The sequence below is a fragment of the Neurospora tetraspora genome, assembly GCF_033439725.1.
Source record: "Neurospora tetraspora strain CBS 560.94 chromosome Unknown B0H65scaffold_3, whole genome shotgun sequence".
Classification (NCBI taxonomy): Eukaryota; Fungi; Ascomycota; class Sordariomycetes; order Sordariales; family Sordariaceae; genus Neurospora; species Neurospora tetraspora.
In genome coordinates, this window is record NW_026944385.1 from 4694815 (window position 1) to 4721153 (window position 26339).

The window sequence follows — 26339 nt, forward strand, 5'->3', positions numbered from 1 at the left end:
TGAAATGCCCACCGAACGACCCCCCCACTAACGCCGCCGCCAGCACGGCCAGTCAACAATGCCGACTGCCGACGGGACAGAAAGTTTACTATGTCCCATTTTCATCTTGCCAAGCCATTGCTTCCGGGACGGTTTTGGGTTGTCGGGCCGCACATCCTGACCTAATTTGCTTCGTCTTTTTGGGGTTCTTGGTGTTACCGCAACTACTCATCCATAACAGATATGCTTTGTGGATTATGCTAGGATTATGAGCGAATCCTGTTGGAAAGATGCTGCATATGCAGCTAAGAGCGGGCTAAAACTGCCCGCATAAGCTGTGACTTTCCCCAAAAGAGGATATCTGCTATGGATGAGTAGAAGCGGTAGGTTCGGCCGTTTGTTCTGGTGCTCTTATCGCTTATCGATAGCGATAAGGGATAGATGCTTGAAAGCGTTACGTCATCCGGCCATCAAGGTCCTCTTTGGTGCTCTTGTGGACTGAATTGAAGGTAGACAGGAATAACAGATTCAACGGATTCGACGCTTCTGGCTTGTTTCTGACACTTATTGAAACTGTTCAATGGACATGTACTGTAGGTGTCCTTCAAAATGCTCGTTCCGAACACACGGGCACGGGCCCCAGCTTTCCAGCTGCAGGACCTGTACTGGGACCATATAAGCACGAAAACGCAGACCTTCCACCACGGTCCAGTAGCCTACGTGGTAAGGCGCTGGGTCCAGAAAATGCGTGGTATTTTCGTAGGTCTGCCATCTGGTCGGTTGAGTCCTCCTTCGTTGTGAGTTCGATTCCCGATCTTATGGAGCTGAGCTTTTTTTTTTTTTTGTTTTTCTTCGTCCTTCATTCTCTACCTTGAGCATCATCGTCAATTGCGTTTACCTTTTTTTTTTTTTTTTTTTTTTGGGCCGGACGCCGATTCAACCGCGATTTCTGATCTGCCCTGCCCAGTCTGTGGTTCGTTGTCGTATTTATTTCCACCGAAATAGTCGTCGGTTGGGGACGAGTCCTGCGGGGTACACAGGCCTGACTGAACAGCAGGTGTTACCTGTCGGTCGCGACAGCCTCGAGCGGCGCGGGCTGATTGCTTGACGCGACACCCTCCGCCCGTCCAAAATTTTCCATCTTGTAACGTGTGGAAGGTGCACCCCGACTGGAATTTCCATTGGCAGAATATTGGATTTAGCTAGGCCTGGCACGCCTTTTCCTCTTCTCCTCCTCAAGCCGCGAACCAATCATTTTTCCCCATCATCGGAAACACTTACGTCTCAATCTTCACAAGGTCACCGCACTACTACAAGTTTACCCTCTTTCCATCTAAGCACACAACAGCATATTTCGTCTCCTTGCCCTTCCAGCATCGAGTGTCGTCATGCCCGCTTGATAGCGCCCAGCCTTCCCGTCGCCCAGTGTCGAACTCGCAACCGTCGAGAGATTTCGCGCCATCAAAATGCGGACTACACCATGGGAGGCGGGCCATTGGACCTCTTGGAAGAAGAAATGGCTTTGCACATAAAAGGCTAGCAGGTACTCGATCCAATCCCCCGACTTGAGAGACCTTTCTCACGAAGAACTGGCCGCTAATCCTTTACTAAAATCCCAGATCTTTAACGTCCTCCATAATATCGAAAGACTCAGCGCCTACTCCATCCCAATTGTCCCACGTCTGCCCCGCCTGGCAGAACCCTTCCCGGCCTTCTTTGTGCCATTCTTGACGCATCGATCTGCCTGATGCCTTTGTCCCTGTGAGACAAGCGAGATAACAGCACACAATTTCCATCCGTCGTGAAGCAAACTTTGGAAAACGGCTTCTTCCCCTCCTCGTGCGCGGAGTTAGTCTTCCTCTCCTGCTCACGCAAAAACTCGACAAACGTTTTCAGATGTGCATAAGTCATGGTGCTTTCCGCGTTCTGCACATTGTCGAGCACCCATATCAGCGATGGCGGCGCATGGATTGCCAGTTCCCTGATGATCTCCATTGCTGTGGAAGCGCTGGCCATGGTTCCATCTAGACGCTCAAAGTTATCCTTCTCTAACACCGTGCTGCTTGGAAAGGGCTGGTCTGGGAGGAGGTATATCAGTTGGGCAGTGACAGAGTAAAAAAGGGCTATCAAACCGGCTTCCTTGGGGTCGAGTTTACCCGTGCTTCCGTTCTTGCGGATAGCAGAGAACGAGGAAGCGAACGAATACCGCTGCTTGCAAATGAAGGATATGCAGGGGATGCGTATCTCCTTCGCAATCTCGCAGACCCGAAGCGCAGCGACAGAGAGACCCGACCCAAACGGCGAGACGGGGTGACCTGCGACCCATACCGTGTTGGATTTGGGGGCAGTGATCCACTTCTGGAGTTCGGTGATAACTTCGCTGGGAAGAAGCGTAGAGAACGCGTCACTGGGGTTGCGAGAGAAATCGGATCTGCCGTCCTCGAGATAGCGAGAGAGAAAAGCAGGAACATGCTGCTCCAAGTCGCTACGATGCATCAAGGGCTCTTCTATGTCTGTGATGACCTCAAGTCAGATTTGTGCCGGGCACGAGGAGGCCTGCGCCTACCGCGACACTCACCTTCAACCTGCATCGCATCGATATTTTTGTTCGCAAGGTGCGCGATTTCGGCTTCTTGTAGCAGGATTGTCCCCGCCGATGGTTCCATCGCTGGCTTTTGGCAAAAGCTAACACGGTGGGCGTTCTGCAAAACTGCGCGTACGTTGTTCTCTGTCATGATGTGGGGAGTCAGGCACTTGAACTTATATGGTACGTCAAGGTCACCGTGGAGAAACTGGACGACTTCTTGGGCAATGACTCACCATGTGCTGCCTGTTGCTCAACTGAGCTCAGCGTTCGCACGCTTGAGAATCCGAGTGTCTCTCCCATTCGGCTGAGCTTTTCGTGGCTCATCTCTTCGCTGTCCATGCGGCTTTCGCGACCAGCTGTTCGTTGCAAAAGCACATGCCCCATATCCCTAATTTCCTGGACGACCTCATGCGTCACGAGGTGCGCTTCGTCTCGGATTCGCTGGATGGCCTTCTGTATTCTGTCGACAAACGGCTGTACATGTCGGGCATAATAGTTCCTATCGAAAGCAGCTATGGTCCTGCGGCTTCTGCTTGTAAACCATCCCAAAGCTTGGCAGAGAAGCTTAAAGACCTCGACATAAACGTCTACAACCAGCTTTCTCATCTTGGGACTATCTGAGACCATTGCAGATTTTCTAACGTAACTCAAGTCGCTGCTTACGTCTGAAAGAGCTATCGAGAACGCCTCGCCGATTTTGATGTGATTTATCGATGCCTGCCACTCACATGAGCCATGGTCCTTACATCTCGTTTGTGTGGTTAAGGTGTGACGGAAGATCAGTCTGAGAAAGACTGCTCACCTTTGCAATGAAGGAAACCACTCCCGTGAAGAGGCTTACGTATCTATCGCCTTGTGGGATAATTGCAAACATATACTTGTGGTCATCAAGGGTTTGAACCAGGCTGTGGAAGCGGTCCTTCAGCAATCCAAAGCCATTCAGCTTTTTGGCCTTCATTGTGTTTTCAGCTTGCACGACCGCCTGTTTGAGTGTCGAGACTGTCGGGATCCATGTTCCCTGGGGCGACAAGTCCATCATTCCCGGAAGCGACTTAGAGAGGCGTCTCCAAGTATCGATCAGGTCCCTGCTCTGAACTTCGAGAGTTGGGAAGGCATCATCATCATCTCTGAACGCCAAAGACCTGTTAGTTCAGGTTATTCACTCCTATGAGCGCCGAAGGGGCTTGCAGCTTACGTTGAGCCCATTACAAAATCAAGCCACCTCCCCCATTCCACGAGCCGCTGCTGGTTGTTCCTCTGCTCATCAGTCTCTCTCCTCACAACAGCACCCATGGCCTGGATTGGAATGCTATCCGGTTGCTCAACGACGGCTTTGTTACTGAATCTGCGCACCAAGGGCGATATCTCAGGAGTCACGCCTGCCCGGCTCAAGACCGGCAACGAGATCGAGACTGCTGCATTTGGAAGGGTTGCGAGCGTGGTCGAGATGTCCTTGCTTGCACGAGCCATTTCTCCTTTGCCGTTATGGAGTGGGAAGTCGGATGGATAAGTCGGTAACCGGTATGGCCTTGATGATAAGATGGTTGCTGGCATGTATCAAGCTTGGATGCACAACGTGCATTGTTCATGATGAGCGGGGATTTGGGCGCAACGAGGTAACCACCTGTGCTAACCTCTTGCAGGGACAATCTCGAGTGAGCCACTGTTACATGCGCTGGGACCGGTCAACAGTCTTGAATACACAGCCTCGTCGCAATACTCGAGCATGCCGTGGTAGCACTGGACTTCCCGTGGTTGCCTTCGATATTGGGAGAACACCAATATCGGCCAGCTCGCCAAAGGCCGCAGCCGCATGGGTTACTGTGTATTATGAGCCCGTCCACTGTGTTCTATCGACGAGCTACTTTGCCGCCGCCATCTTTAAGCACCATGAGTTTCCGGGTGAGCTCTGCCCGTCCTCTTTAGTTTCGAGGTCAATCCAGTTACTGTCTCGAGCCTTCCCGCGTACGATTGGGTCTGGATCATCTAAGCGCGCGGGGTATGTCAAGCTGAGACGGGCTAGATGCAGGAAAGAGGCAACCTCATGGTCACCACATCGAAAAATTGGGAGCCTGATGTGTGCCCATGCCCTTCTAGCAAGTATACTGGTGTGACAGTGTGCAGATGCGTGATGGGGACGGGAAGTTGCATGCTAGAGGGTTACAGCGACAGCCTGACGAGATGTTGGGATTTCGCAGCTGTTCTTGCCCGCGTCTATCTCTTTGGAATTGGCAAAGTATCTGGAAAAGCTCCTCCAGATGATGAAGGCTAAGAAGGTCTACTACCCCCGCCTTCTCAGTTTGCTCATGGACCATGATCACTTCTTGTACTCTGTTGCTGAAACTGGCTGTCCGCTGTTTTTCCCTGTTGGGTCAACTTCCGTCACCCACCAAACACCAAGGGTCATTCTGAGCCATTCGTTCATTCATCCGGTTCAAACTCGGATGAGAACCGCTTCTGCACAGTGTCTTCCATAACCGCTGGTGTTGCGGTTGCTCACCAGGCGTCTGATCCTGCCAGCGTCGACGATCGAGCCGTCGTGACTTCCCCAGCTATGGGCGTCGGAGGCAGCAATGACACCACGACCGTATCCGATTCCACATCGCTGCCCAAAGAAGGCTTAATCACACCAGCACCTCCAACAGGGTATTCTTCGCCAAATTCCGGGGAAGCTGGCGCCTTGCCCCCCTTACCCAAGGCGGTAGCCACATCGCAGGAAACGCCCTTCAGAGAAAGTACCAACACCACCACAGCCACCGACAATACCAACAAAACTTCACAGGAATCCTCCCTGGTGAACCCACAGACAAGTGGCAAAGATCGCAAGGCCAACTCAGAGTCAGTGTCAGGGAGCGAAGCTTCAGACGAACGCTGGACGGCCGAAGGTTCCATTGATCTTTACTGCAAAAGGACTGGACAATCTCACGCAGTACTCACCTCATTTGGCTTCTGGAATTGTCCAAAATGTGATCAATCATTGCGTCCACCCCCATTCAAAAAAGACGACAAAAGCAATAGCTCTAGTGGCAAGACACAGTCGGCCCAGAGTGAATCGGACAACTTTTCGTACTACGTTCGATATGTGGATGAAGAGCATCAGCCGATTTGTTCTGAACAGTGGCAGGGGCCATTTGATCTCAACGAGGCCAGGAAGGGTGTTCTCTCACAAATCAAGACAAAACCTACTCTCAGGGTCGAGACCGTATTGGAAACCTCCATACTTGCCAACAAACATCGGGACTATTGGGAGATTGAGCAAATCAAGAAAGACGGGATTCTTGATAATCCACTTGTGGATGTAGCCGTTGGCAGGATCTTGGTCACGGTTATGTCTCCTGCTCTCATTCAAGCGATCCGAAAGCTGGTCCCTATTACCCTTCGCGGGATCTTCAAGGGAGGACTCTGGAATTAGGCCGGCATAACGATTTGGTGTGGCTTCACTTGGACGGTTTCGAGAGGTATATTGAGCAGCCGGATGAAGATAACGTCACACGACTTGCAAAACCACATCTACGACGGCTCTTGGCGCTCGTAGAGAACATCAATGGCCAAGGGGTCGCCGATGAGAAAGCCCGTCATGCCAGAGGGATGTGTACCTATGACATGGTGTGGCTTCTATACAAACCGGGAATTACCGTTTATCTGGAGTCGCACGGGAGTCTTGCAGCCTTTGTCATCATTGATTGTGAGTATCATGACGCCAGGACAGAAATCCTCGAGGATAGGATAGTCACACTCCCGAGAGGATGGACAGTAGGACTATGGAACCTGGACTACGACGGGAGCTATGTCGGAAGGAGAGCTCGAGGTGTGTACTTACCCCCTTTTGAGGGAGAGCGCAGGATCACCGACCTCAACATCATCCCTTCTAAATACAAGGATGAGGAAGATGGGGGAAAGCTCCGGGAAGCACTGATAAAAGATGGAAAAAGATGGTTCGAGCTTCTTCGTGGGAAACAGGTCTCATATTCCGGTCGCCTGCTGGACGACAGGAAACGTGAGGTAGGTGAAGCCATTGCAATCATTCGTGACATTTAGAATCTTCTGACCTTCGATACATAGTTCCAAGGTCGCGTCTACGTTGATACTGCTTCCTATTACAACATTGAAAGCGCAAGCCTTGCCAGTAATGCCTCTCAAAATGGAGACGATACGGCCGAGACGGACAAGGGCAGAAAGAAGAAGGAAAGTTCACGAGAGGCTACCTTCCATCGTCCCCCCGTTCTTGGAGATATCGACGACATGGGCCGTGGCTTAGCAAAGTGCCCCTGTGAAGAGTGTCACGGATTCCGACCGCACCCACCTCCGAGATTCCCTTGGACCGATTACGACCTTTTGAACCCTCATAAGTTGGAGGTATCGGATCTCAGATTGCCTAGTCATGTCCCAGATCCAGAGCACAGATATCTCTTGTGCAATCGAAGGCTCTTCGGCTTTGACTTGAGATCTAGAAACTGGCGTAAGTGCACTTTTTACCCCATGGACTCACTCATTTCTCTCATCCATGCGTCAGCAGCTAACAGCAACTATGCAAACGTCAGTGATGGTTGACGCGCGCTTCTGCAAGGACCTCAAGAGGAACACGACGGCAATCAACACGCTGGTTCTCCAAGAGGAGACGAAGAACATGATCAAAGCTCTCATCCAGAAATACTCTGGTGATGCGAAAGGGCCTGGAGCTCCTGCGGCCGCTTGGAGAGCTGACCACATTGAGAACAAAGGCGAAGGCCAAATCTTCCTACTTCACGGAAGCCCCGGCGTTGGGAAAACATTTGTAATACCAGGCCCCTTCACCTGATGAGATGCCATCTCAGGCACATTGGCAGAACAAGAATGCTAACATATGGGACTCTAGACCGCAGGCAAGCACCCAAATCCCCGTCTAACTGCCTAGTAGATAACTTTGATGGCCCTCGCTGTCGGGTCTTTGATCTGCGCTAACACACGGCTTACTCTAGAATGCATCGCCGAGTACACTGGGAGGCCGCTGCTCTCGCTCACGTGCGCAGACATCGGAACCGAAGATGTCAGCATGGAAAAGAGGCTGCTGAAGTGGTTCCAGCTGGCAGAGAAATGGGGAGCAGTCATGCTCATCGACGAGGCCGACGTGTTTCTAGAGAAGAGAGTAACGGCCGATCTCAAGCGCAACAGCCTGGTATCTGGTATGTCAACCTCAAGGCTTCTTTCACGTGGCTGAAAGCCTGAAACCACAAGGATCTTTCGACTTCCAACTCTTCAGCTAACCCATGACTGGCTCTCAGTGTTCCTCAGATGCGTCGAGTACTACCGCGGTGTGCTCTTCCTGACGACCAACCGAGTCGGCCAATTCGACGATGCCTTCATGTCGCGCATTCACGTGGTAATCCACTACAAGAGCCTAACACCCCAAGACAGGAAGAAGATCTGGAGGCAGTTCTTCAAGAAGTTGTCTTCCGAACGTACCGATTTTCGAATCACTCGACGCGCACAGGATTACGTGTTGGAGGATAGGGATATCACGAGCATGCCGTGGAACGGCCGAGAGATTCGAAACGGTGAGTCGTGACATCCGGTTTTTCTCTTCCATTCCTTTGAGTACCAACGTTACACTACACAAGCTTTTGCTGCTTGCCAAGTACCTGCTAACCGTGTCTACTTCGATACCTAGCCTTCCAAACAGCCGTTGCCCTCGCCGACTTTTGATTCATGCAGATAGAAGACAAGGATGAGAATGACGTGCCGACACTCGATCAGGAAGACTTTGAAGAGGTGTGCAATATGATGATCAAGTTCAAGGACTATCTGAAGGATCTTCACGGAAAGGATGAGGACGAGCGAGCGCACAATGAGTTTTCAAGAGGTCCCGCTTTTGGGCTGGATGACTGATAGACTCGGCTAGTTGGCTGTCACAGCGCTCCTAGGCAGAGGCCAGAGATTGCATTTTGACTGCTGTGAAGCGGTTCCATTTTCTTTCTTCCGTCCAGTTTAACGTAGAAATTCAATATTCGTCGTCGTCGTCGTCGTCGTCTATCTCTCCTCTTCAGGACGCTCACCGAAAAGAAACAACCTTCCCAAACGTATCCTCCATACCCCAAATCCCCTCCCGCAAACAACTCAACTGCACAATCTAGCGAATGATCCACAAACATAATTAACATCCGTCCCCAAACTCCCTCACATACCAATTAAACACCTTCGGATCCGCCGCAGCCTCAAACATGACCTTTTTCGGCAGGCACCTCCAATCCCTCAAAATAGCCTGCACCACAACATCCGTCAGCCAATTTGTTTTTTTTTCAACACATTCTCCGTGATCCCCTCGCTCATCCCAATCATGAATGATCCTTTCCACGCCCCCCTCCTTCCTCAATGAATCTCTTGGGACAGATTCACAACCTTACTCGGGTCCGACGCTGTCGCATGACACCCATGCTTTCCAATTCGGTGCGGGGGGCGACACGGAAGCGTCCGAATTGGATGCCGATTTCGGGTTTTGCCGTAAGGCCGGCGGCGTGCACTTTGTGGATTAGTCGGAGCCAATATGTCGTCGGGCGGGCAGGGAGGGAGGGAGAGGAAGCCGGTGGACTGGAGATTTTTCGATGACGCCGAAGCCGAGGGATTTGCAGTGGGCGAGGTAGGACGAGGCGGCGGTGTTGGGGGGGGGGGGGGATTGGGTGAGGATGTGTTCGATCCAGCCGCCCTGTTTTTGGGAGAAGGAGGGGTGGGGGTTAGTGAGGGTTTTGGAAGTGGAAGTAAGGGGATAAAAGGGGGAAAGAGGAATAAAAGGGGAAAGGGGAGAAGGAGCCGCCGGCGAATTTGAGTCGGTCGATGTGGTATCCCATTCTTTTGTGCAGCTTATTAGCCTTCTTCGCTCCTACAAGCGGTTCGGGGGTGCTGCGATCGTGGCTTACGTTTCAAGAACATCCTGCAGATATCGCTTGCCCATGGCCGAGTAATACGGGCCTCTGATCTCCGTGACTCCGACCTTCCTTGGCTTGGGAGGTCGGGGGTTATGGCGGACGAAACCAAAGGCATTCTTGTCTTCGAGCATGATCTTGGGTTTGGAGGATTTGCTTGATGGTTGGGGGGGATGAGCTCAGGGATCGGAGGAGCATGCTTGGTCGGTTTGATGCTCGGATTGTAGCCGTCGCTGGCCGGACCAGGGCGTGTTGGAGGGATCGGGAATACATGGTAGACATCAGATTATGGTAGTCGAGTAGAGTAGAGGTAGGTCGTCGAAGTGGTTGATGATTGAGGATGCCGGGCAGTGTGGTAGTGTGGTAGTAGATCGGAGAATGGAAGCAAGAAGCACTGTGTAACAGGACGAGAATTCGGAGAAAATTGGAGATGGGTTGCGGTTGAGAATAAGAGTAACAGTTCCGTCCGAGGTTTTGGGACGGCCGTTGGGGTTCTCAGGAACGAGTATCACAGCATTTGTTGACATCAGATTGGTGGGGTGCAAGTGTGACATCACTGATCCAATTGATCGGCTCGGCCGACGATCACGGCGACGAGATGCCATTGACCACACGGCAACGACAGAATCAAAAGGCGAAGTCCGGCAAGTTGATAAGATAATTGAGGTTCGAAAGTAAGGGTTAGACAAGACCATTGTTTCTTTTCTGTCTTGTTTGAATTGCAATCGCAGAGTGGCTTGAGCCCTTCTTCACCGAAGATATCTGATGCCAAGACTCGTCACTCGACCAACGATTCCAATTCTGACCCTGACCTTTTGGGTTAACTCAACGACGGCCTTCATATCCCATCTGCAATCTAAAATTCGAGCCAATGAGCAGTTAGATTCAATTCTTCCTCATTCCAACACAGCAAAACAAGAGTGGAAGGGGCAAGAACAGCAGAGTGGAAGTGGAAGTCCCAAGACACGGGGAGTGGGTCCACTCAAGTCAGGGCAAGAGCAGTGGACCGAGACGGGTCATGGGATGCTCACCTACAAAGTGGAAGGACATCTTCTCTCTATCTAGACGCCCGACTCGCAGAGCCTGCATCGGCCACTGCAGGGATCGCAAAGGCAAGTGCAGATACCCCTTTCGAGCAGAGTGTCGACGGCCTCAGCTCCGGGGTTTCTGGTAGCGAGGTCGTCGGACGGGACGGGAGAGGCAATGGCGCTGAGCAAAGGTGAGAAGGACGGCGATGGAGAGTCTGAACTGCATCTTGGCTGGTGGAAGTTTGGCTGGTGTTGGAGTTGGAACTGATGAGGTTGATGGTAATGGAACTGCTGGACATGACTTTTCTCAGGCAACTTTGGATGGCCTTTATACCCGTTATTCAGTCTTTGGTCTGGCTGTATCAACCATCGAGCTTCAGTCATCGGCGTCTCCTCCCTGTGAATCCATGAACACGTCCGGTCAGTAGACCAAGACTTCTTCCAACGCCTCTCACACGCATCTCACCACCTCCCTTTTTAAGCCATGGAATTGTGGTTGTTTCTTAGTCTTTGTCCTGATAACTCGAACTGGTGCTGTGCGCTTGATTGAACTTGGAAGGTGAGACACTGTTGTGAGAGATCATGGATGTTGTGATTGTTATCATGTTGAGAGCACGAGCGTCTGAGTGGCTTCGTCGGACTTGATCTATGGTTACTGTAGGCTTCGCAGGATCATGTTCCTCGTACTCAGTCCTCGCAAGTCAGACTATTCGACCAGTAAGATTGTGCGACTGGGCTGATGTTGCAATCGACCTTTGAGTCCGAGGCTCGGATGCCTTTCTCTGACAAGTCTATAGACACCTTCCTCATTGATAGAATTAAGAACCAACTTAGGCATCCACCTGGTCACAGTTGGATGGTGAGAAAGGACTGAAGGCCTTGGAGAACTGGTGAACGTGATCTCATATGTTGGGCAAGTTGATGATGATGGATGTCGTAAAAATGAATGTCAGACTGATTGGATGATTGGATCATTGGAGAGCAAAAAGGTACAAAAGTACAAGAGTGTGGAGACAACCACAGCCGGCAGCAGCTGTCTGAGCGCTGGTTGGCTGGAGCTGGCAACTGGCCTCCAAGCACAGCGATCATCATGTCAACGGCGCCGTCTTGCATCAATATGAGCACATCACGCAATAATTAAGCAATCGAACTGGGAAAGAACGAGCATGTCATTTTTGGTCTGGTACAGCTACCTGCGCCTTCCTCAACAACCTGCGACCACCAAAGAACGGACTCGAGCAGAATTATCGCACCTTCCTTCAGCCGTCCATCAGGTCTTTCTTTGCAATTTCCCCGTCTTGATGGCGAAAGAGAACAAGAATGCCAGCAGAGCAAACGAAGTCGACGCCAGAAACGAAATCCTCAAGGCGTCCCCGTACAAGGCCCTGACTGCCTTTTCCAACTCGGGCGACAGTTCCCGCAGCGCAAACACCGACTTGCGCAGCTTCGCGACAAGCTAGTACTCATTGCCATTGACCATTAGTTACCGTTGCTTCCCACAGAATATCGAACCATGGCGACACTCACCTCATCTGTTGCCGCATCTCCCAGCGTCGCCGACAGTCTCGCCATCAAGACATTCTGCACAATGGCCGACGTTATGGTCACACCGTAAATGGCGCCCATGGACCGGATCAGATACACCGTCGACGTTGCTACCGCTTGATCTGCTTCCGAGTTAGCAGCTCTCCTCTCCTCCAGACCTGGGCAACCTACCTCGATGCTCAAACAAAGACACAAAGCTAAACAGAATACTGGGAAGAGTCAGTCCAAGACCCAGCGTCGCCGGTACCAAGAACACGAATTCCTTTCGTCGATCGCCCGTCGTCCCCAAGGTCACTGCGAGCATGTTACCGATCAGCGTCATGGCTGTTCCCAACCGAACGTTATAGCTTAGACGTGTCCCGCGTTGCATCAGAGCCCCTGCCATCACTCCGCCCACCGGCGTTGCTAACGACGGCATCACGAGCCTCAGACCTGCCTTGGACGGCGAGTCTCCCCGGACGGCCTGGAAGTACAACGGGATCATAAACATATACTGAGAGAAAAGGGGGTGGTTAGCAGATCTTCCGTCAAAGCGACCTAGGCACTCGGTACTTACAGCATACGATGCCATGCCGGAAAAGATGTTGCTCAACTGCACCGCACATGGTTGCCAGCCTTGCAGCATCCGCAACGGTATCATCGGCATTGCCTTGGTCTTTGCCTCGACCACGATGAACCCGACCAACAACGCACAACTCGTTACCAGGGCGGTGACTACCGGCACGCTTGACCAAGGATACTCGTTGCCCCCAAAGCTCAATCCCAAGAGTTGGACTACGAGTCCTACAACCAGCAGCGTGGCCCCGGACAGATCGAGACATTGCAATGCAGACCGGATATGTCGCTTTGGGCCCGTCAGCTCGACCAGGTGCAACGGGTTTTCCAGCACAAAGTACCCGACCACGACAGCTACCAACGACACGGGCACCTGCGACAAGAAGCACCATCTCCATCCGATGGTCTCGGCAATGGTGCCCCCGAGTGATGCCCCAAGCACGGACCCAAATCCATGGAGAATGTTTTGCATCGCTTGGTACATACCGCGCTGCTTAAAGGGAATCATGTCCGAGTTGATGACAGTCGCTAGTGGTGTGGTCAACAAGTGCTCTCCGAGGCGCCGAATAGAAAAAAAAGGTCAGCTCACCCATGGTGATCAACCCTCCTCCCCCAAACCCGGCCACGGCCCGCATGATGTTGAGGGTTAGCATGTCTTGGGCCATGGAGCACCCAAAGCAGCCAGCCATGAACGTTACGGTGGATACAAAGAAGCAGAGGCGCCGTCCGAACAAATCTGACAGTCTACCATAGAGCGGCTGGAACGCAGTACTCGTGATAAGGTACGATGTCGTCAACCAGGCAGCGTTGTTTGCGGCACCAAACTCGGAGCTGATGGCGGCATACGTCGACGCCGTGATGGTCGTGTCGAATCCCGACAGGAAGACGTTGGCCCACAAGGCTGTCCACGCAAGGTCAGTGTCTTCTTCTCTTGTTATCCAACCAAGCGGTTACGTACCAATCTCAATCCACCAGAATCCTGGCCCTGGTTTCCATACTTCTTCTACATCCGACGGCTTTGTTGGTTGCGACTCCAAGAGAGGTGATGTTTCGCCCACGTCGGAACACAGCGTGGAGTTGCTGTCGCTATCAGACACATCCTGTGCATTGTTGTTCATGTCAATGATATATGGCACAATTGAGCTTGCCGGTCAAGGATGATGGTGTCTCCAATTGCAAAACACAAAGCAGATGTTTATCGCCAGGTTTTTACAGTTTACAGGCAGCGGGAGATGGCACCGATATCGACGTCGGCTGGCGAGAGCAAAAGAGGGGTGGGAAGGTCAGAAGACCTGGACCTCCTTGTGCTGCACGGTACCACATACTCTTTTCGGGATGCCGTGATCGGACAGCCACCTTCAACCTCGGGGGTGATGTAACTCCGGCTGCAGAGCTAACACCATGTTTTATCGACGAGACATGGTTCAAGCACCCGCAGTCAATGGGCTCTTTCCAGGGTCTTCTGTTCCCGGACTCATTCACCTGTGCAGTCTTGGCGAAAGGGGTGGGATTGTGCACACCACAACTTTTTGAGATTTGGACCTTCGAAACGGAAAGATCAAGGAAGACTTCATTCGCTTGCATCTCCACCAAATGAGGAGATGCATAAAAACTGAAAGTGCGTTCGAAATCAGAGTACTTGTAACTATCAGCGCAACAGTTTCTCTGAAAGTTTAGCTGAGGTTTTTTATTTTCTTATTGCGTTTCGAAGGTCCAAATCTCAAAACGTTGTTGTGTACACAAACCCCCCCTTTCGCCAAGACTGCACAGGTCAATGAGTCCGTGAGTGTATGACTTGAGTGGGGGAGGCGTCCCATTGGAGCAAAAGCACGCCGTTATCAAGTGTGGGAGGACTCGAAGTCGAAAGAATGTTCTGCGATATCTTCACCACCTCAATTCCATCGAGATGTCTTCGTTCAATGTCTTGCTTCACACCCGCCCGTCAAAGTTGGCACGACCCAGTATTGAACCTGGTCAATTGGCCAGAGGAGAAGCGATATGCTCTGGTCTTTGATACTGGTCCCCTGTATTTTGCTGAACTTTCCTCGCTTACCTTTGCCGCCGAATGCCTGTTTCCCCGCAGTTTGCCCTGTCACTGCCAAGTCGGCCTGGCCCGATCGATAATTCGAGGCTTGAGGTGAAGTAGCGAAGCGTGTCGAATATAGGGGGTTCAGAGCTGGCACTACTCCATCACCTCGATGGAGCTCCAATTTTTGGGTGTTTGGCGCAGTGGTCAATATCTGACAAAGCGTGCCTTAGCACGTGATACCCACGTTTTTGACCACTCTTTTGTCTTGACTCGTCATCGCAGGACTAAATGGATGATTGAACAGTTTGGGTCAGTATCCCAAAGTTTTCGCGGATGCCGTTTGGAAAAGGGTCTGAGTACATGCTTCCGTTTGCAAATTGCCGTGTAACATGTCCCTGCAAATCCCCATGTTACACATCTTGCGAACGAGACAGCTGCTTGGTTGGGCATTGACTTCTGACGGCGTGTTTTCAGTTTGTTCGCTGGGCTGCAATGCCTTATTCCGGTCGGTTGGCTGTGAAACCACCGACTGATATCAGAGTATAGGTAGTCGTTTGACGACAAAGTTGCATATGTATAGCCAGTGACTTCCTCCAACATGTTTCCCGATTCGCAGCACAAAATAACGCGGGCAAAGTCTTCAGCGAGGCCAAAGTTGACACGCCCTGACAAATTGTCAACAGAGTCGAGGAATCTCACACGAGCACTGCGTACAAAAGACCGTCTTCCATTTGCTTTTCAAATGGCCTTTATCAATCATTTGGTGCTCGAGTTACCTACGGTCCTTGGGCGAGCAGGCGAGCAACGACATCAAGTTCCAGGCCTCTTGCAGTCGTAACAACCCAGATACGAAGATGGATAAAGAACCAGGCGACGAATGGCAGTTCTTTAACGCCGCTGTCTGTCGTCAGCAGCATGAGCGGCATTGCACGACGTGGACGACGCACTGAGGCCTACAACGCCTCATGGAGAAAAATCTCAGCGAACAGCAAACGGAAAACTGCTACTTTGCTTGGCACCCGACTACCCGTGGTGGAGGATGGCCTGTGAAGTAGCTGGTCCTTTACCTTTCAGAACTCCGAACGTCCCTTCATACCCATCTCGATGCGGTCTACTTTTCCTACGCCCATCTCCCCCTCTTTTTCTGTTCAATTCTTCCCTTCGCTGAGGTCGCCCCTTGACTCCTGTTGTCCAGCTTCCTTGGAGTTCTCATCTTACGTCTGAGTATTCCTGGCCGACCTCGAGCCTACCAGTCAAGCCATGTCGAAAGCAAAACAGAAGAGCCGCCCAAAGACCCAATTGCAACAACAAACTCCCGTCATAGAAGCTCAGGAATCCTTACATGACCGGGCACAAGCGCAACAACCCAAGAGTCACGTTCATCAGACGAGACCTGTCGAAACGCAAGCCGCTCAGCCACCCGATCACCGACAAAGAGCAGCGTATAATCGCTGGAAGAAATCCCTCGAGTGTCGCAAGCTACGAGAATCAGGCGCCAACAGCCTTCAGCATATTTGGGCAGAAGGATACAAACTTCTCGAGACGGATAGTAGCGAGCTCCATGCCTGCATGCTCGCCGACTTGGTTGATGACAAGACAGGAGGTCCATTCATTCTTGGCCGGACGATATCTACATCGCTGGAACATGACGACTGGGGGTACAGACTCGCACTCTACGAAGCCCTGTTGAAAGTCATTACGCACCCTTCACTAGTTGCCCATCCAACCGCGCCCAGCAACCACCTTGCAATTCTCTATACCCTCATTGGCGAAGAGGACGGCGTGGAAGGAATTGAGTGGTTGACAACACTTACCGGCCTCTTTGACCGTGTGCAGGTCGGACAAATTCACAGTTTGGTTTATTTGACAGCCAAAGCGCTCAAGAAGCTGCTCGACCGGTACCCACCGCTCAAATACGACGACCGTTCACATGCACTTCGCGATGTTCTGCATACATTGCTGGCTGCTGGGGCCGCTCATGGCTCAGAATTACCGCCCAAGATTGGTGGGACGACCACTCGCGGTACCCCGGCGCCCGTTGGGGACATAAATACAAACCATTCACAACAAACCCCAACCGAGGCCAAACAGACCCCTCTTCGCACAAAACAACCACAGCTAGTTATCCCGAGCCCTGGAGCAAAGCCGGGTGGCCGCCACGACAACGATTGCCGAGCAATTGCTGATATTGAGATCTTACCAACGTATGGAGAGATCATGAGCCAGCAGCTGGAGTATCTGCCTACAACAGACTTCACACAAGAGAGTTTCCTCAAGGATGTCAGAAAACGTTATATCGACACACTTTTTCGGCTCTATCGTCACAACACCTTCTCGACTGTGAAAGATTTCCTTCGCGAGCAGCTGGCCTACAGTCCGGCCGAGAACCGCACCAACCCAAATCCTTGTGAACTCGGAAATAACGGTCTAGCCCATTTTTATGCCGCGGCTATTATTCAGAAGGTTGACGTTAGCCTGGACAACGGTATAACGTGTGCCATATCGTTTCTGCAGCTCCCGCACCTTCGGAAACTGTCACGGACAGACCAGGCTAAATGGTGGGTGGAATCCTCACGCCTTGAACCGGGCAAACTGCTTGTCATGGTGGTGTCCCATCGCGGGAGAAGACGACTGCTGTACCTTGTCGGAGAGGATGAATACAAGGAGAGGCACCTATCGACAAAGTTCAAGGAAAGGATGTCCGGAATGCGACCTACGGTGCATGTCAAGCTGGCCCGAGAGACCGAGGAGGACATGACTCTACTCAACGAGCTACATGTTGCACAAGCACATGGACATCTCTTTGAGCTCTGTGGGCTCATTCCGCAGGCCTATGAACCCACGCTAACGAACATCCAACGGATGTCCAAGGATACTGATTTGGCGTTTCAACAGTGGATTATTCCGACATCAAAGACTGCTAAGCAGCATCTTACAGTTCCCCCACCCGCCTATGCTCGGAAGCAGGGATTTCTGTACAGGCTTGACTGTATCAGCAAGGAGCAGCAACCCATAGGCTTGAAACTGGATCCGAACAAATCCCCGAAGGGCAAGGACTTGACCGCACTGCAGAGTGCTACCGGGCTCAATGCAAGTCAAGCCCAAGCCCTAGTCGCCGCGCTTAGCCAAGAATTTGTCCAGATTCAGGGGCCGCCCGGTACAGGGAAGACGTATGTCGGTCTTCAAATTGTCAAGGTCTTGGTGGAACACAAAACGACTTGCCAGCTTTCACCCATTTTCATCGTGTAAGTCTTTTGTCAGATACAGGTTCATGTCGGGCTCCTCACCTGTTGCCACTTGCTAACTTCAGATTCCTCAATAGTTGTGAGACCAACCATGCCTTGGACCAATTCGGCGAGCATATCGTTGAAGCCGGCATCAACAACGTTATACGTGTCGGAAGCCGCAGCAAGTCGAAGCTGTTGGAGAAACACAATTTCTATTTGGTGAAAATGAAAAGGACAACCAAAGGGGAAAAGAAAGCAAAGGGCAGGGTGCTTGCACAAATTAACACGGCGCTTTCCCGTGCCAGGAGCTGCCTTGGTCCGATCCATCAAGCAATGGCAGGACGACCAGGCTGGCCGCTTTTGAAGAATTTCCTTTCGAGCAAATATCCCAGGATCTACAGCCAACTCAAACCGGATGATGCCGAAGGGTTTACACTCGTTGGCGACCCTATCATGAATTGGCTCGGGCAGAGGCCGGCACATTCAGCCAAGGGCTCGAAGACGAATGCTCCTAATCACTCACGCTTGATCGTAAAAGCTGAGACCAACATCCTTTCGCTTGCAGTCCATGAGCGGTGGACATTGCTCCATTACTGGCTCGGTCAGCTTGCCCAGGAGCAAACCAAACTTCTAATGAAGCATCTGGACAAAGCTCGGAGCCTTCGTCAGGATCTCGCGAGACTCAACGCTGACATCAACTGTCGGATTCTCGGAAGGGCAGATATTGTCTTGATGACAACCTCGAGGCTGGCTCATGACAACGAAATGCTTCGCAAAATGAAGCCTAAGGTCATTATTTGCGAGGAGGCAGCTGAGGTGATGGAGCCCCGCATGATGGCAGCGTTCATACCTGGAGTCGAACATCTCATCCAGATTGGCGATCACCAGCAATTACGCCCATTGGTGCAGAACTCTCTGCAGTTCAGCATGGAGACCAAGGTTGGAAAGCACTACCAGCTTGACCGCAGCCTTTTCGAGAGACGTGTCACCGGTGAGCCTGGGATGAAGCCTCTCGCCGTCATCCAGCTGAACGAGCAGCAACGCATGCCACCTGAGATTTCTGCGCTCATCCGAAATAACGTTTACAAAGACCTTAAAGATGGCTCTCGCGTCAAGAACCGTCCAATGGTGGTTGGCCTACGGGACAGACTGTTTTGGTGGGATCATGGTTACTACGAAGACATTGGCCTGAATGCAGCTCAAGGCATGTCTTATATTAACTCCATGGAAGTTGCGATGGCTACCGCCCTTGTCCGTCATCTTGTCCGGCAGGGAGTCTACGAAGGTAAAGATATTGCCATTCTCACGCCATACGCAGGCCAGCTGCTCAAGCTTCAGGCAGCACTTGACGAGCATTTTGAGGTTGTCTTGAGCGAAAGAGACGAAGAACGCTTAGCTGCCCAAGGATTTGACAAGAAGAACAAGGTCGGAGATTCCGAGATCCAAACCCAAACGCTGTTACCGTCGGGCAAGATGCAGATGACAGATGGCATACGGCTTGCTACGGTTGACGGTTTTCAAGGCGAGCAGGCGAAGATCATCATCATCTCCCTTGTCCGCAGCAACAAGAAGAGCAAAGTAGGCTTTCTGAAGCTGAAGAACCGGATCAATGTTCTTCTCAGTCGAGTTCAGCACGGCATGTATCTCATCGGGAACGCGGCAACGTTTCCGGCTGTGGACATGTGGAAGGATGTCTACCGGCAAATCTCAGCCAGGAAGGCGGCGGGTCCTTCGATTCCTCTTTGTTGCCCACGGCATCCCAACACGCCGATACACTGTACATCACCGGATGATTTTGCCAGTGTCAGTCCCGAGGGAGGTTGTACACTTGACTGCGTCGACCGGCTTCCAGTCTGCGGCCATCCCTGCCCGAACAAGTGTCATTCGGAGATGCTACACAAGGCCGTCATCTGCCCGAAGCCTTGTCCCAGAGTTCGGAAAACATGTAAGCATGTTTGCCCAAAACCCTGTGGAAAAGAGTGTGGAAAGTGTATGGTGATCGTCAACGACACAAAACTCCCGTGTGGCCATATCAAGGACAAGCTCCTATGCTATCAGCTCTTGGACCTGGAATCTGTCCTCTGCCGCGTCAAGGTGGACAAACAGGCACCAGCTTGTGGCCATACGGTAAATGTCGACTGCTCCACGGACGTGTCCTCGAGCAAATTTCTCTGTGAGGCAAGGTGCAATGCGTTGCTACCCTGTAACCACAAGTGTCAGGGCACATGCTGGCTGTGCCGCAGTTACGACCAAGAGAAATGCGTCACCGTGGAACACAAGACGTGCGAGATTTGCCAGCCATCTACTTGGGGCTTGGGGGACATTGAGCGCATGCTAGCGTTTGTCGATGGCCAGCTGACACAGTCGGCCGACGCTGCTGATGTCGATACCGCTAAGCAGCATTTTCTTGGGAAGAAGCTGGCAGCCGATGACCATGGCGAAGTGTCCGAAGGACCGCCTTCTCAAGACCGCTACGAGAGTTGCCACAAGCTGCTAGCTCTTTGCCAGCAGACGCAAGAGCGTATGATGGCTCATGACTCCTTGACGGCAGCCATGAACGGACTCAGTCTCGATCGGAGCTCTCAACCACAGGCACAGGCAGATGCCCAGAAACCAAGTGCTTTACCCGCTGAACTCAAGCTGCTAGGCGCGAGACTGATCGAGCACAAAGTCCAGGAGGCAATAATCCGCGACAAGTTCAGACTGTCGGTCAAGATGGGCGAGGACCAAAACCAGTTCTGTTCGGGCGCTGATCTCCAACTGCAGCGCTCCGTGGCCTCCTTCCTGCGAACCGGCGCCGTCCTGCTCGATGATTGTTCCAAAGCCAAGTTGCCGCGTTTGGCTTTCATCGCTACGATCTTGTACGCCAGAGTCGCTTTGATGGTTTTGCTATATCGCCAGTGCCTTTTTCTTTACGACGGCTGCGCCGCTCCTTCTGACGCTCTAGTTGATGAAGCTTCCAAGGAGGTGACAAAACGACTGGGACGGATTTTCGAGATGTTTGTCACTGCGCGGGGGTTGTGCGACGAGTCTTCGGAGGAGGACGTGGATCTTAGGAGATGCGTGCAGGAAGTGTTGAGGTTTAGGAAGACGCCGGTTGAGAAGTTGATGTTGAAGGAAGTGGTTGAGGGGATTGGTGAGGCGCCGGTTGTTTTCGTGTCGAGGTCGGGGTGAATGTCTCCAGAACATGTCCAGAATGCCAAGGTATTGCATACTCCAGATCATTTTCATCCCAAAACTGGCCACAAACCAAAGTTGGGATGAGGTAAACAAGAATGGCTTCATTTTAATCTCTTCCATTTGCCATTCAATATTTTCTCTCCGTTCAATTCCCTCCGCCTTGTGCTCAGATTCCATTCTCTTACTCCTTCCTCAATCCTACCTGGCTGGTACAACCCAACCTCCACCTCCAACTCGCCCTCGATTCCCATCCTCTACCGCATCACTGGCAACGCTCACTCCCAGGGGGCAGTCTCTATTGCCTACCTCTCACCATCTATACCACTAGAGATTCCACCCTTCCCGACTCTTCTAGGGGTGACGCGCGAGCTCATTCCATAGCATTTACCTCGCATCCGAGGAAGCTATTCTCCTCAACTCTCGCTGCAAACTCGCCATCTGGATAACCTCACACACGCTGCAACAGGTACGGGGGGCTTCATCGCCAGAAAAGTAACGCCGTCGAGCCCACTACTCCATCGATATCACATCAATATCATCATCTGCATCACCGCAAGTGTCGCGATCAGCTTCACCCCCAGCCTTATTCCTGCCTCAGAATTACCTCAACGAACCCCAACCGCTCAACACTTACTCAATATGCAGCAGTGGAAGGTCTCCAAGGCTCGTCTTCACACCGGCTATCGCTTGTCAGGTAAGTCTGATCATGAATCTCACTGTTCCGAGTTGTTATCTTGAAGCGTGTCTGACGTGGATGTACCGACACAGGTCGCTCCGAGAGAAAGAGTGCCGGTTCTACGCTTGAGAATATGCTTGAGAACATGAGCCGCGCCAGAGCCTTTAGTGTTCCATGCGGAGGATTCCCTTCCAATGCTTCCGGCTTTGCCCTTGGCCGCGATGTTACGCCTGGACCTATCGAGTCCGTCATGTCGACTCCGTCGCCTTCTTCGAGCCCTGAGGACCACCTGCAGGCTGAGCATTCACCGGATCCAGTCTCCGTTGACATCGAGGAAGCTCCCGGTTCCGAGCTGGCTGCAAATACGGGCTCTAGCCGCTCTTTAGATGACCTTGTCGCAATTGCAAGCAACAACAACTACGCTTTGGGTTCGCTCGCCCACGCGTTCTCCAAAGAAGCCTTAGCATTGACGGAGGAGTTCAACAAGCATGCCGCCGCCTTGAAGAAACTGCAGGAGAATCTCAAAGCGGTTCAGGCGGAGATGGACCTGATGAAAGCTTTGATGAGACGGCTTGCATTGATGGAGGAGTGCAACAAGCATGCCGCCTCCTTGAAGAAACTGCAGGAGGATCTCAACGCGGTTCAGGCGGAGATGGACCTGATGAAAGCTTTCATGAGACGGCTTGCGGGAATGACGAATGCCTCTATGGATGAGTGGATTAGATTTGCGGCCGAGGGGTTGAGTGACTGAGTCTAGGTCAACTGATAAGGAGTTGGAGGAGGGCAGAGGGGAGAGATTAGCTGGAGAAGTAGCACGGGGTCACGCACGCTGAGGGCGAGATCGGGAGACGGCAAACACGATCTGTGAAGAACATGCTCTGGTTCAATGTTGGCCTCAACTTTGGCATTTGGACATGGGAAAGGATACAAATCCAAGCTTTTTTGACAGAAAACATATCCTCATAGGTACATATAGTCAAATTAAGTCAAATTGGTATCAACTATCCAAGCAAATAAACTGGTATCCTGAACTCAAAAAGCGAACAAAACCCTGGTGCTACCAAGCGCACGACCACCTTACTTCTTTTCCTTCTTTTCCTTCTTCTTTCCGTCATCCTTCTTTCCCTCCTTCTCTTTATCACTTCCACTCCCCAACCCAGCCGCCTCCCTCGCCGCCTTCTCCAGCGCGCTCTTCTTCATCCACACCTCCCCAACCGGATCCCCCTCCTCCTTGACACAAACCCACTCCCCAATCCCATGTTCCTTCCCCGCCACCCTCACCCCCCTCCCTCCACCACCAATAATCAGATTTCCCGGCCTGTAACTATCGCACATCTGCATCCGTTTAATCACACTCCCATGCACCCTCGCATTCTCAGGGATATCGCGCACCTCGCCGCAGGGAAGCGGCCAGCGGATCGGTTTCCAGCTGCCGTCTTCACTCAAATCGAGACGCCGGAAGGGAAGGTACTCCATCATCTTCCAGGCTAGGACTGACCCAAAACTGAGGCCGCAGTCGAAAGACAAGGAATCGTGGATGCGCGCGGTGTGGCAGGCGTGGATCATGTCTTTGAAGGACCAGGGGTTGTGCAGGGGGCAGGAGGATGAGGAGTCTGACGAAGAAGAGCTGGAGTTGGAGCTACCACCGTTGCTGGTGGTGGGAGACTTTAGACCGTCTTCGACTGCTTCTTTGTCTTTCGTCGGACTGGCGGGGCCGTTGGCATTGGTGTCGGGGGCTGGTTCCTTGTCTTTGGTGGGGCTTGTTGGCTTGTCACCGCCCTTGTCGGCCTTGTCCTTGGAGGAGAAGGAGTCGAATTTCCAGGAGGATTGCTGGAAGATTCGGGGGGTGCTGGGGCTGCGGACGGTGATGTTGGGGATGGTGTTGGGGTCGACTTGCTGATTGCCGTTGGTAGTGCCGTGGGAGCATGTGCAGCCTGCCCCTGATGAGGATTTGGCGATTCCGTTGCCGTTGGTTGCTGCTGAGCCTCCGAGGTGTTCGGACTTCATGTGGTCGTTTTGAGTGCCATTGGTGTCGGGGCCGTGTTCGATGCCCATCTCATCCATTAGGTCGACGCATCCCATGGCTTGGATCTTGTCGGGGTCGAAGTGCAGGCCGGCTCGCATCGCTTCGCGGACCATCCAGCACAGAGGGATATGTGATGCAGGCTTTTGGCCTTCTTCGACACTCCATCCGCCGCCAATATCGGCGTGGCCGCCTGAGAACCAGACCTCGTCAATGTCTTGCTCGTGCTCGTCCTCCGACTCTTCGAAATCTTCACCGTCATCATCAGTCTCGGGGTGAGGACCGATGGAGACCTCAGAGTGACCGTCATGAATGGGGCCGTCCCTACCCGATACTCCAGATCGATTCGTCCGATGAGAACGAACCGAGTGAGAGCGCGTCCGGTAAGGAGCTGGCTCCTGCTCAGGCACCGCAAGCTTGGGTCTCCTGCCACGGTTCTTTCCAGCACCTTCAGCAGCAGGAGCGTGTGGGTGGCTCCGGCCGCGGTACTTCTCCTGAAACTCATGCAACTTCTCCCTCGCCATATGGCGATCCTTATACTTCCTGTGCGCGCTCTGGTAGATCAAGTCCTGCCTAAACTTCGCTCTCCTCTCATCAATACTAACCGCATGCCTGACCACCTTGGCCGACGTGCGCGCCGTATACGGAAACTTGCTTCTCTCCATCCACGCCGACTCAAACTGCGGCACGCTATTGACGGTATCAAACAGACCCAAGAACCTGATCCTCCTCACGGGTCTCGAGAACGTCTCACGAAACCCCTTGAGAAACTCGTACATCTTCTTCTTCTTCTGCACGCCCTCGGGCGAGTCGTCGGATCTACGGGCTTGCCAGTTCGAGAAGGCCTTCCAGGCGAACCGCACCATCTCCTCGTTGCCGTGCGAGAGCAGGCCGATGTAGTCGAGCATCTCGGCCAGGAAGCGGGCGACGTAGGCGCCGCGCGAGAAGCCGAAGATGTAGATCTCGTCGTTGGTGCGGTAGAAGCGCATCAGGAAGCGGTAGCCGCCCACGACGTGCTGGTCGAAGGAGGTGCCGATGGCCGAGTCTTTGGATTTTTGGTACCATGAGCGCAGGCGGGCGACGGTGCTGGTGCGGGTGAGGCTGGTGGAGACGACGTAGGTGCCGATGCCAGCTTTGGGAGGTGTTAGCTATCGTGTTGTGTTTTACTGGTGGGTTATTATGAAAACTCACGTTGGTAGTAGTGGTCTGGAGGTGATTGTTAGCAGTCACATTCGTTTTCTCGGTCTCGATCCAGTTACGGAACTTACATTGGTCATCAGCCGTCCTGTCTAGCATCCTGTAAATCTTGAGGATGTTGCTGTCCGAGTCATCGCCCTGGAACTTGTTGCCAGTTCCATCAAAGCACAAGACAATCTTGCGCGGCCGGTGATGCCGGCCGGTCCTGGGATCTTTGTTGTCCATTCCTATCGGTGTCACAGGTCTCGATGGCAAATGTGTCGAAAAATAGTCTTCGTGGTTGTCGAACGGCGAAGCCCGGTCCGTTTCATTGGGCCCTTGGCCATGAGCATGACCACCATGGTGATGTGGCTCATATTCGCCAGGGAAGAGGTGGGACTTATCCATGATTTCCTACACCTGAGTCCTAGGATCTTCTTGTGTGACAGAAGCACGACTGAGCACACACACAACTGAAGTCTTCGAACTCGACAAAGTGTTCAGGTTTGTCGGGACCCGGAAAGAGGGGAGGGGGGGATAGGTTTCACAGCGTGAGGTGTATGTGTGTGTTGATGGGAACGGGGAACATTTCCGCCTTATTGGATGCGGAACCCGGGTACTTTTGGTTCTACTACCTCCCACAGCAGCCACATACCTAATCCAGATCCGACTTGAGAAAAATTCTTGTCTTGGACGGCATTATAGGGGTACGTCTTACAAGTGGAAGGGAAGAAGGTCGAACACGGTGAGTTCCGGTTGCATTATGCGACTTTTTTCTCTTCCCGCCATTGTCTCGTGTTGGAAGGTCCATGGATGTCGCCCTGGGGGGTTCTGGGGAGCCATGAGACTCGGACAATCTTGGCCATGTCCCGGGAATAATCGAGGACGATCAAATTTTGCGTCCCCCGCCTTCCCAGGACCAGCCACTGTTGTTGCCCATGGAGTACGATGACATCCTGACCGACAATCCAAAAAGGCGATCATTGGCAATGGGGACAATGGGGTGGATTTGGCGTGGATTGCGATCATGGATTATATCTCTCTCTCGCAGGTCGCCTGCAGATATCTCCATTTCTTGTCCACGATCATAGGCTCGACCGCGAACCCTCCGAACCCTCCGAGACACGGTGACGAACAGAGTCCCCGAGGGCGCTCCGGCTCTCGGGCCCCCCGGAATGCTGGCCCTATTGGACTGATTGGGTGTGTACGACGACGTCAATTGTTGCGGAGAGCGGTGACAAAAAGTTATGGAGGTGAAGGAGGGTAGTGTGAAAAAATTTGGGCATCACGGCGACCCAAATCACCCAATCCCCCCAATCCCGTCGGCCCTGGCTATCTTCAGCTGGTATCCAGACATGCAAGGGATCCGAATTGGGACGGACGAGTTCCGTTCGGCATACCGCCCGGCACAGAGGGACCATTGAGGTTCAAGATAGGC

At 52.5% G+C, this 26339-nt stretch overlaps 8 protein-coding genes across 8 annotated transcripts; 3 read left to right on the forward strand and 5 right to left on the reverse strand.

The window, feature by feature from the left end:
* Positions 1–1629: 1629 nt before the first annotated feature.
* On the reverse strand, positions 1630–4036 carry B0H65DRAFT_423001 (uncharacterized protein; the record flags this gene model as incomplete). The annotated part of the gene is made up of 5 exons (XM_062824430.1): positions 1630–2464; positions 2503–2611; positions 2800–3283; positions 3369–3693; positions 3762–4036. The coding sequence occupies 5 exons, from the start codon at positions 4034–4036 to the stop codon at positions 1630–1632; spliced, it is 2028 nt and encodes a 675-aa protein (XP_062683593.1).
* A 1084-nt stretch (positions 4037–5120) lies between these two features.
* Positions 5121–8431, forward strand: B0H65DRAFT_508388 (P-loop containing nucleoside triphosphate hydrolase protein; the record flags this gene model as incomplete). Its single annotated transcript, XM_062828217.1, has 8 exons — positions 5121–5360; positions 5394–5896; positions 5917–6568; positions 6629–7025; positions 7108–7340; positions 7539–7728; positions 7828–8100; positions 8262–8431. The coding sequence occupies 8 exons, from the start codon at positions 5121–5123 to the stop codon at positions 8429–8431; spliced, it is 2658 nt and encodes an 885-aa protein (XP_062683594.1).
* Positions 8432–9071: 640 nt separating this feature from the next.
* On the reverse strand, positions 9072–9596 carry B0H65DRAFT_548286 (uncharacterized protein; the record flags this gene model as incomplete). Its single annotated transcript, XM_062829568.1, has 2 exons — positions 9072–9245; positions 9468–9596. The coding sequence occupies 2 exons, from the start codon at positions 9594–9596 to the stop codon at positions 9072–9074; spliced, it is 303 nt and encodes a 100-aa protein (XP_062683595.1).
* Positions 9597–10252: 656 nt separating this feature from the next.
* Positions 10253–11035, reverse strand: B0H65DRAFT_177486 (uncharacterized protein). The gene is made up of 2 exons (XM_062821464.1): positions 10494–11035; positions 10253–10318 (listed from the first exon to the last, which is right to left on the reverse strand). Exon 1 carries the CDS (start codon positions 10872–10874, stop codon positions 10524–10526), a length of 351 nt encoding a protein of 116 aa, XP_062683596.1. The 5' UTR covers positions 10875–11035; the 3' UTR covers positions 10253–10318; positions 10494–10523.
* A 566-nt stretch (positions 11036–11601) lies between these two features.
* Positions 11602–14083, reverse strand: B0H65DRAFT_177510 (major facilitator superfamily domain-containing protein). The gene is made up of 6 exons (XM_062821465.1): positions 13549–14083; positions 13180–13491; positions 12592–13118; positions 12207–12528; positions 12018–12157; positions 11602–11946 (listed from the first exon to the last, which is right to left on the reverse strand). Exons 1-6 carry the CDS (start codon positions 13706–13708, stop codon positions 11761–11763), a joined length of 1647 nt encoding a protein of 548 aa, XP_062683597.1. The 5' UTR covers positions 13709–14083; the 3' UTR covers positions 11602–11760.
* Positions 14084–15879: 1796 nt separating this feature from the next.
* Positions 15880–21020, forward strand: B0H65DRAFT_422396 (uncharacterized protein; the record flags this gene model as incomplete). Its single annotated transcript, XM_062824401.1, has 2 exons — positions 15880–17864; positions 17942–21020. 2 exons carry the CDS (start codon positions 15880–15882, stop codon positions 21018–21020), a joined length of 5064 nt encoding a protein of 1687 aa, XP_062683598.1.
* Positions 21021–21343: 323 nt separating this feature from the next.
* Positions 21344–22476, forward strand: B0H65DRAFT_177544 (uncharacterized protein). The gene is made up of 2 exons (XM_062821466.1): positions 21344–21720; positions 21795–22476. The coding sequence occupies exons 1-2, from the start codon at positions 21666–21668 to the stop codon at positions 22451–22453; spliced, it is 714 nt and encodes a 237-aa protein (XP_062683599.1). The 5' UTR covers positions 21344–21665; the 3' UTR covers positions 22454–22476.
* Positions 22477–23006: 530 nt separating this feature from the next.
* Positions 23007–25496, reverse strand: B0H65DRAFT_572482 (uncharacterized protein; the record flags this gene model as incomplete). The annotated part of the gene is made up of 3 exons (XM_062830514.1): positions 24917–25496; positions 23058–24873; positions 23007–23026 (listed from the first exon to the last, which is right to left on the reverse strand). Exons 1-3 carry the CDS (start codon positions 25307–25309, stop codon positions 23007–23009), a joined length of 2229 nt encoding a protein of 742 aa, XP_062683600.1. The 5' UTR covers positions 25310–25496.
* Between the last annotated feature and the right edge of the window lie 843 nt (positions 25497–26339).

Coding starts and splice junctions, on each gene's coding strand:
- B0H65DRAFT_177486 (XM_062821464.1), bottom strand. CDS start 10,874: ATGACTGAAGCTCGATGGTTGATACAGCCAGACCAAAGACTGAATAAC.
- B0H65DRAFT_177510 (XM_062821465.1), bottom strand. CDS start 13,708: ATGAACAACAATGCACAGGATGTGTCTGATAGCGACAGCAACTCCACG. Junction 13,119..13,179: donor AGGAGGGTTGATCACCATGG/GTGAGCTGACCT, acceptor CCACACCACTAG/CGACTGTCATCAACTCGGAC. Junction 12,529..12,591: donor CCGGCATGGCATCGTATGCT/GTAAGTACCGAG, acceptor CTTTTCTCTCAG/TATATGTTTATGATCCCGTT.
- B0H65DRAFT_177544 (XM_062821466.1), top strand. CDS start 21,666: ATGCAGCAGTGGAAGGTCTCCAAGGCTCGTCTTCACACCGGCTATCGC. Junction 21,721..21,794: donor CACCGGCTATCGCTTGTCAG/GTAAGTCTGATC, acceptor GTACCGACACAG/GTCGCTCCGAGAGAAAGAGT.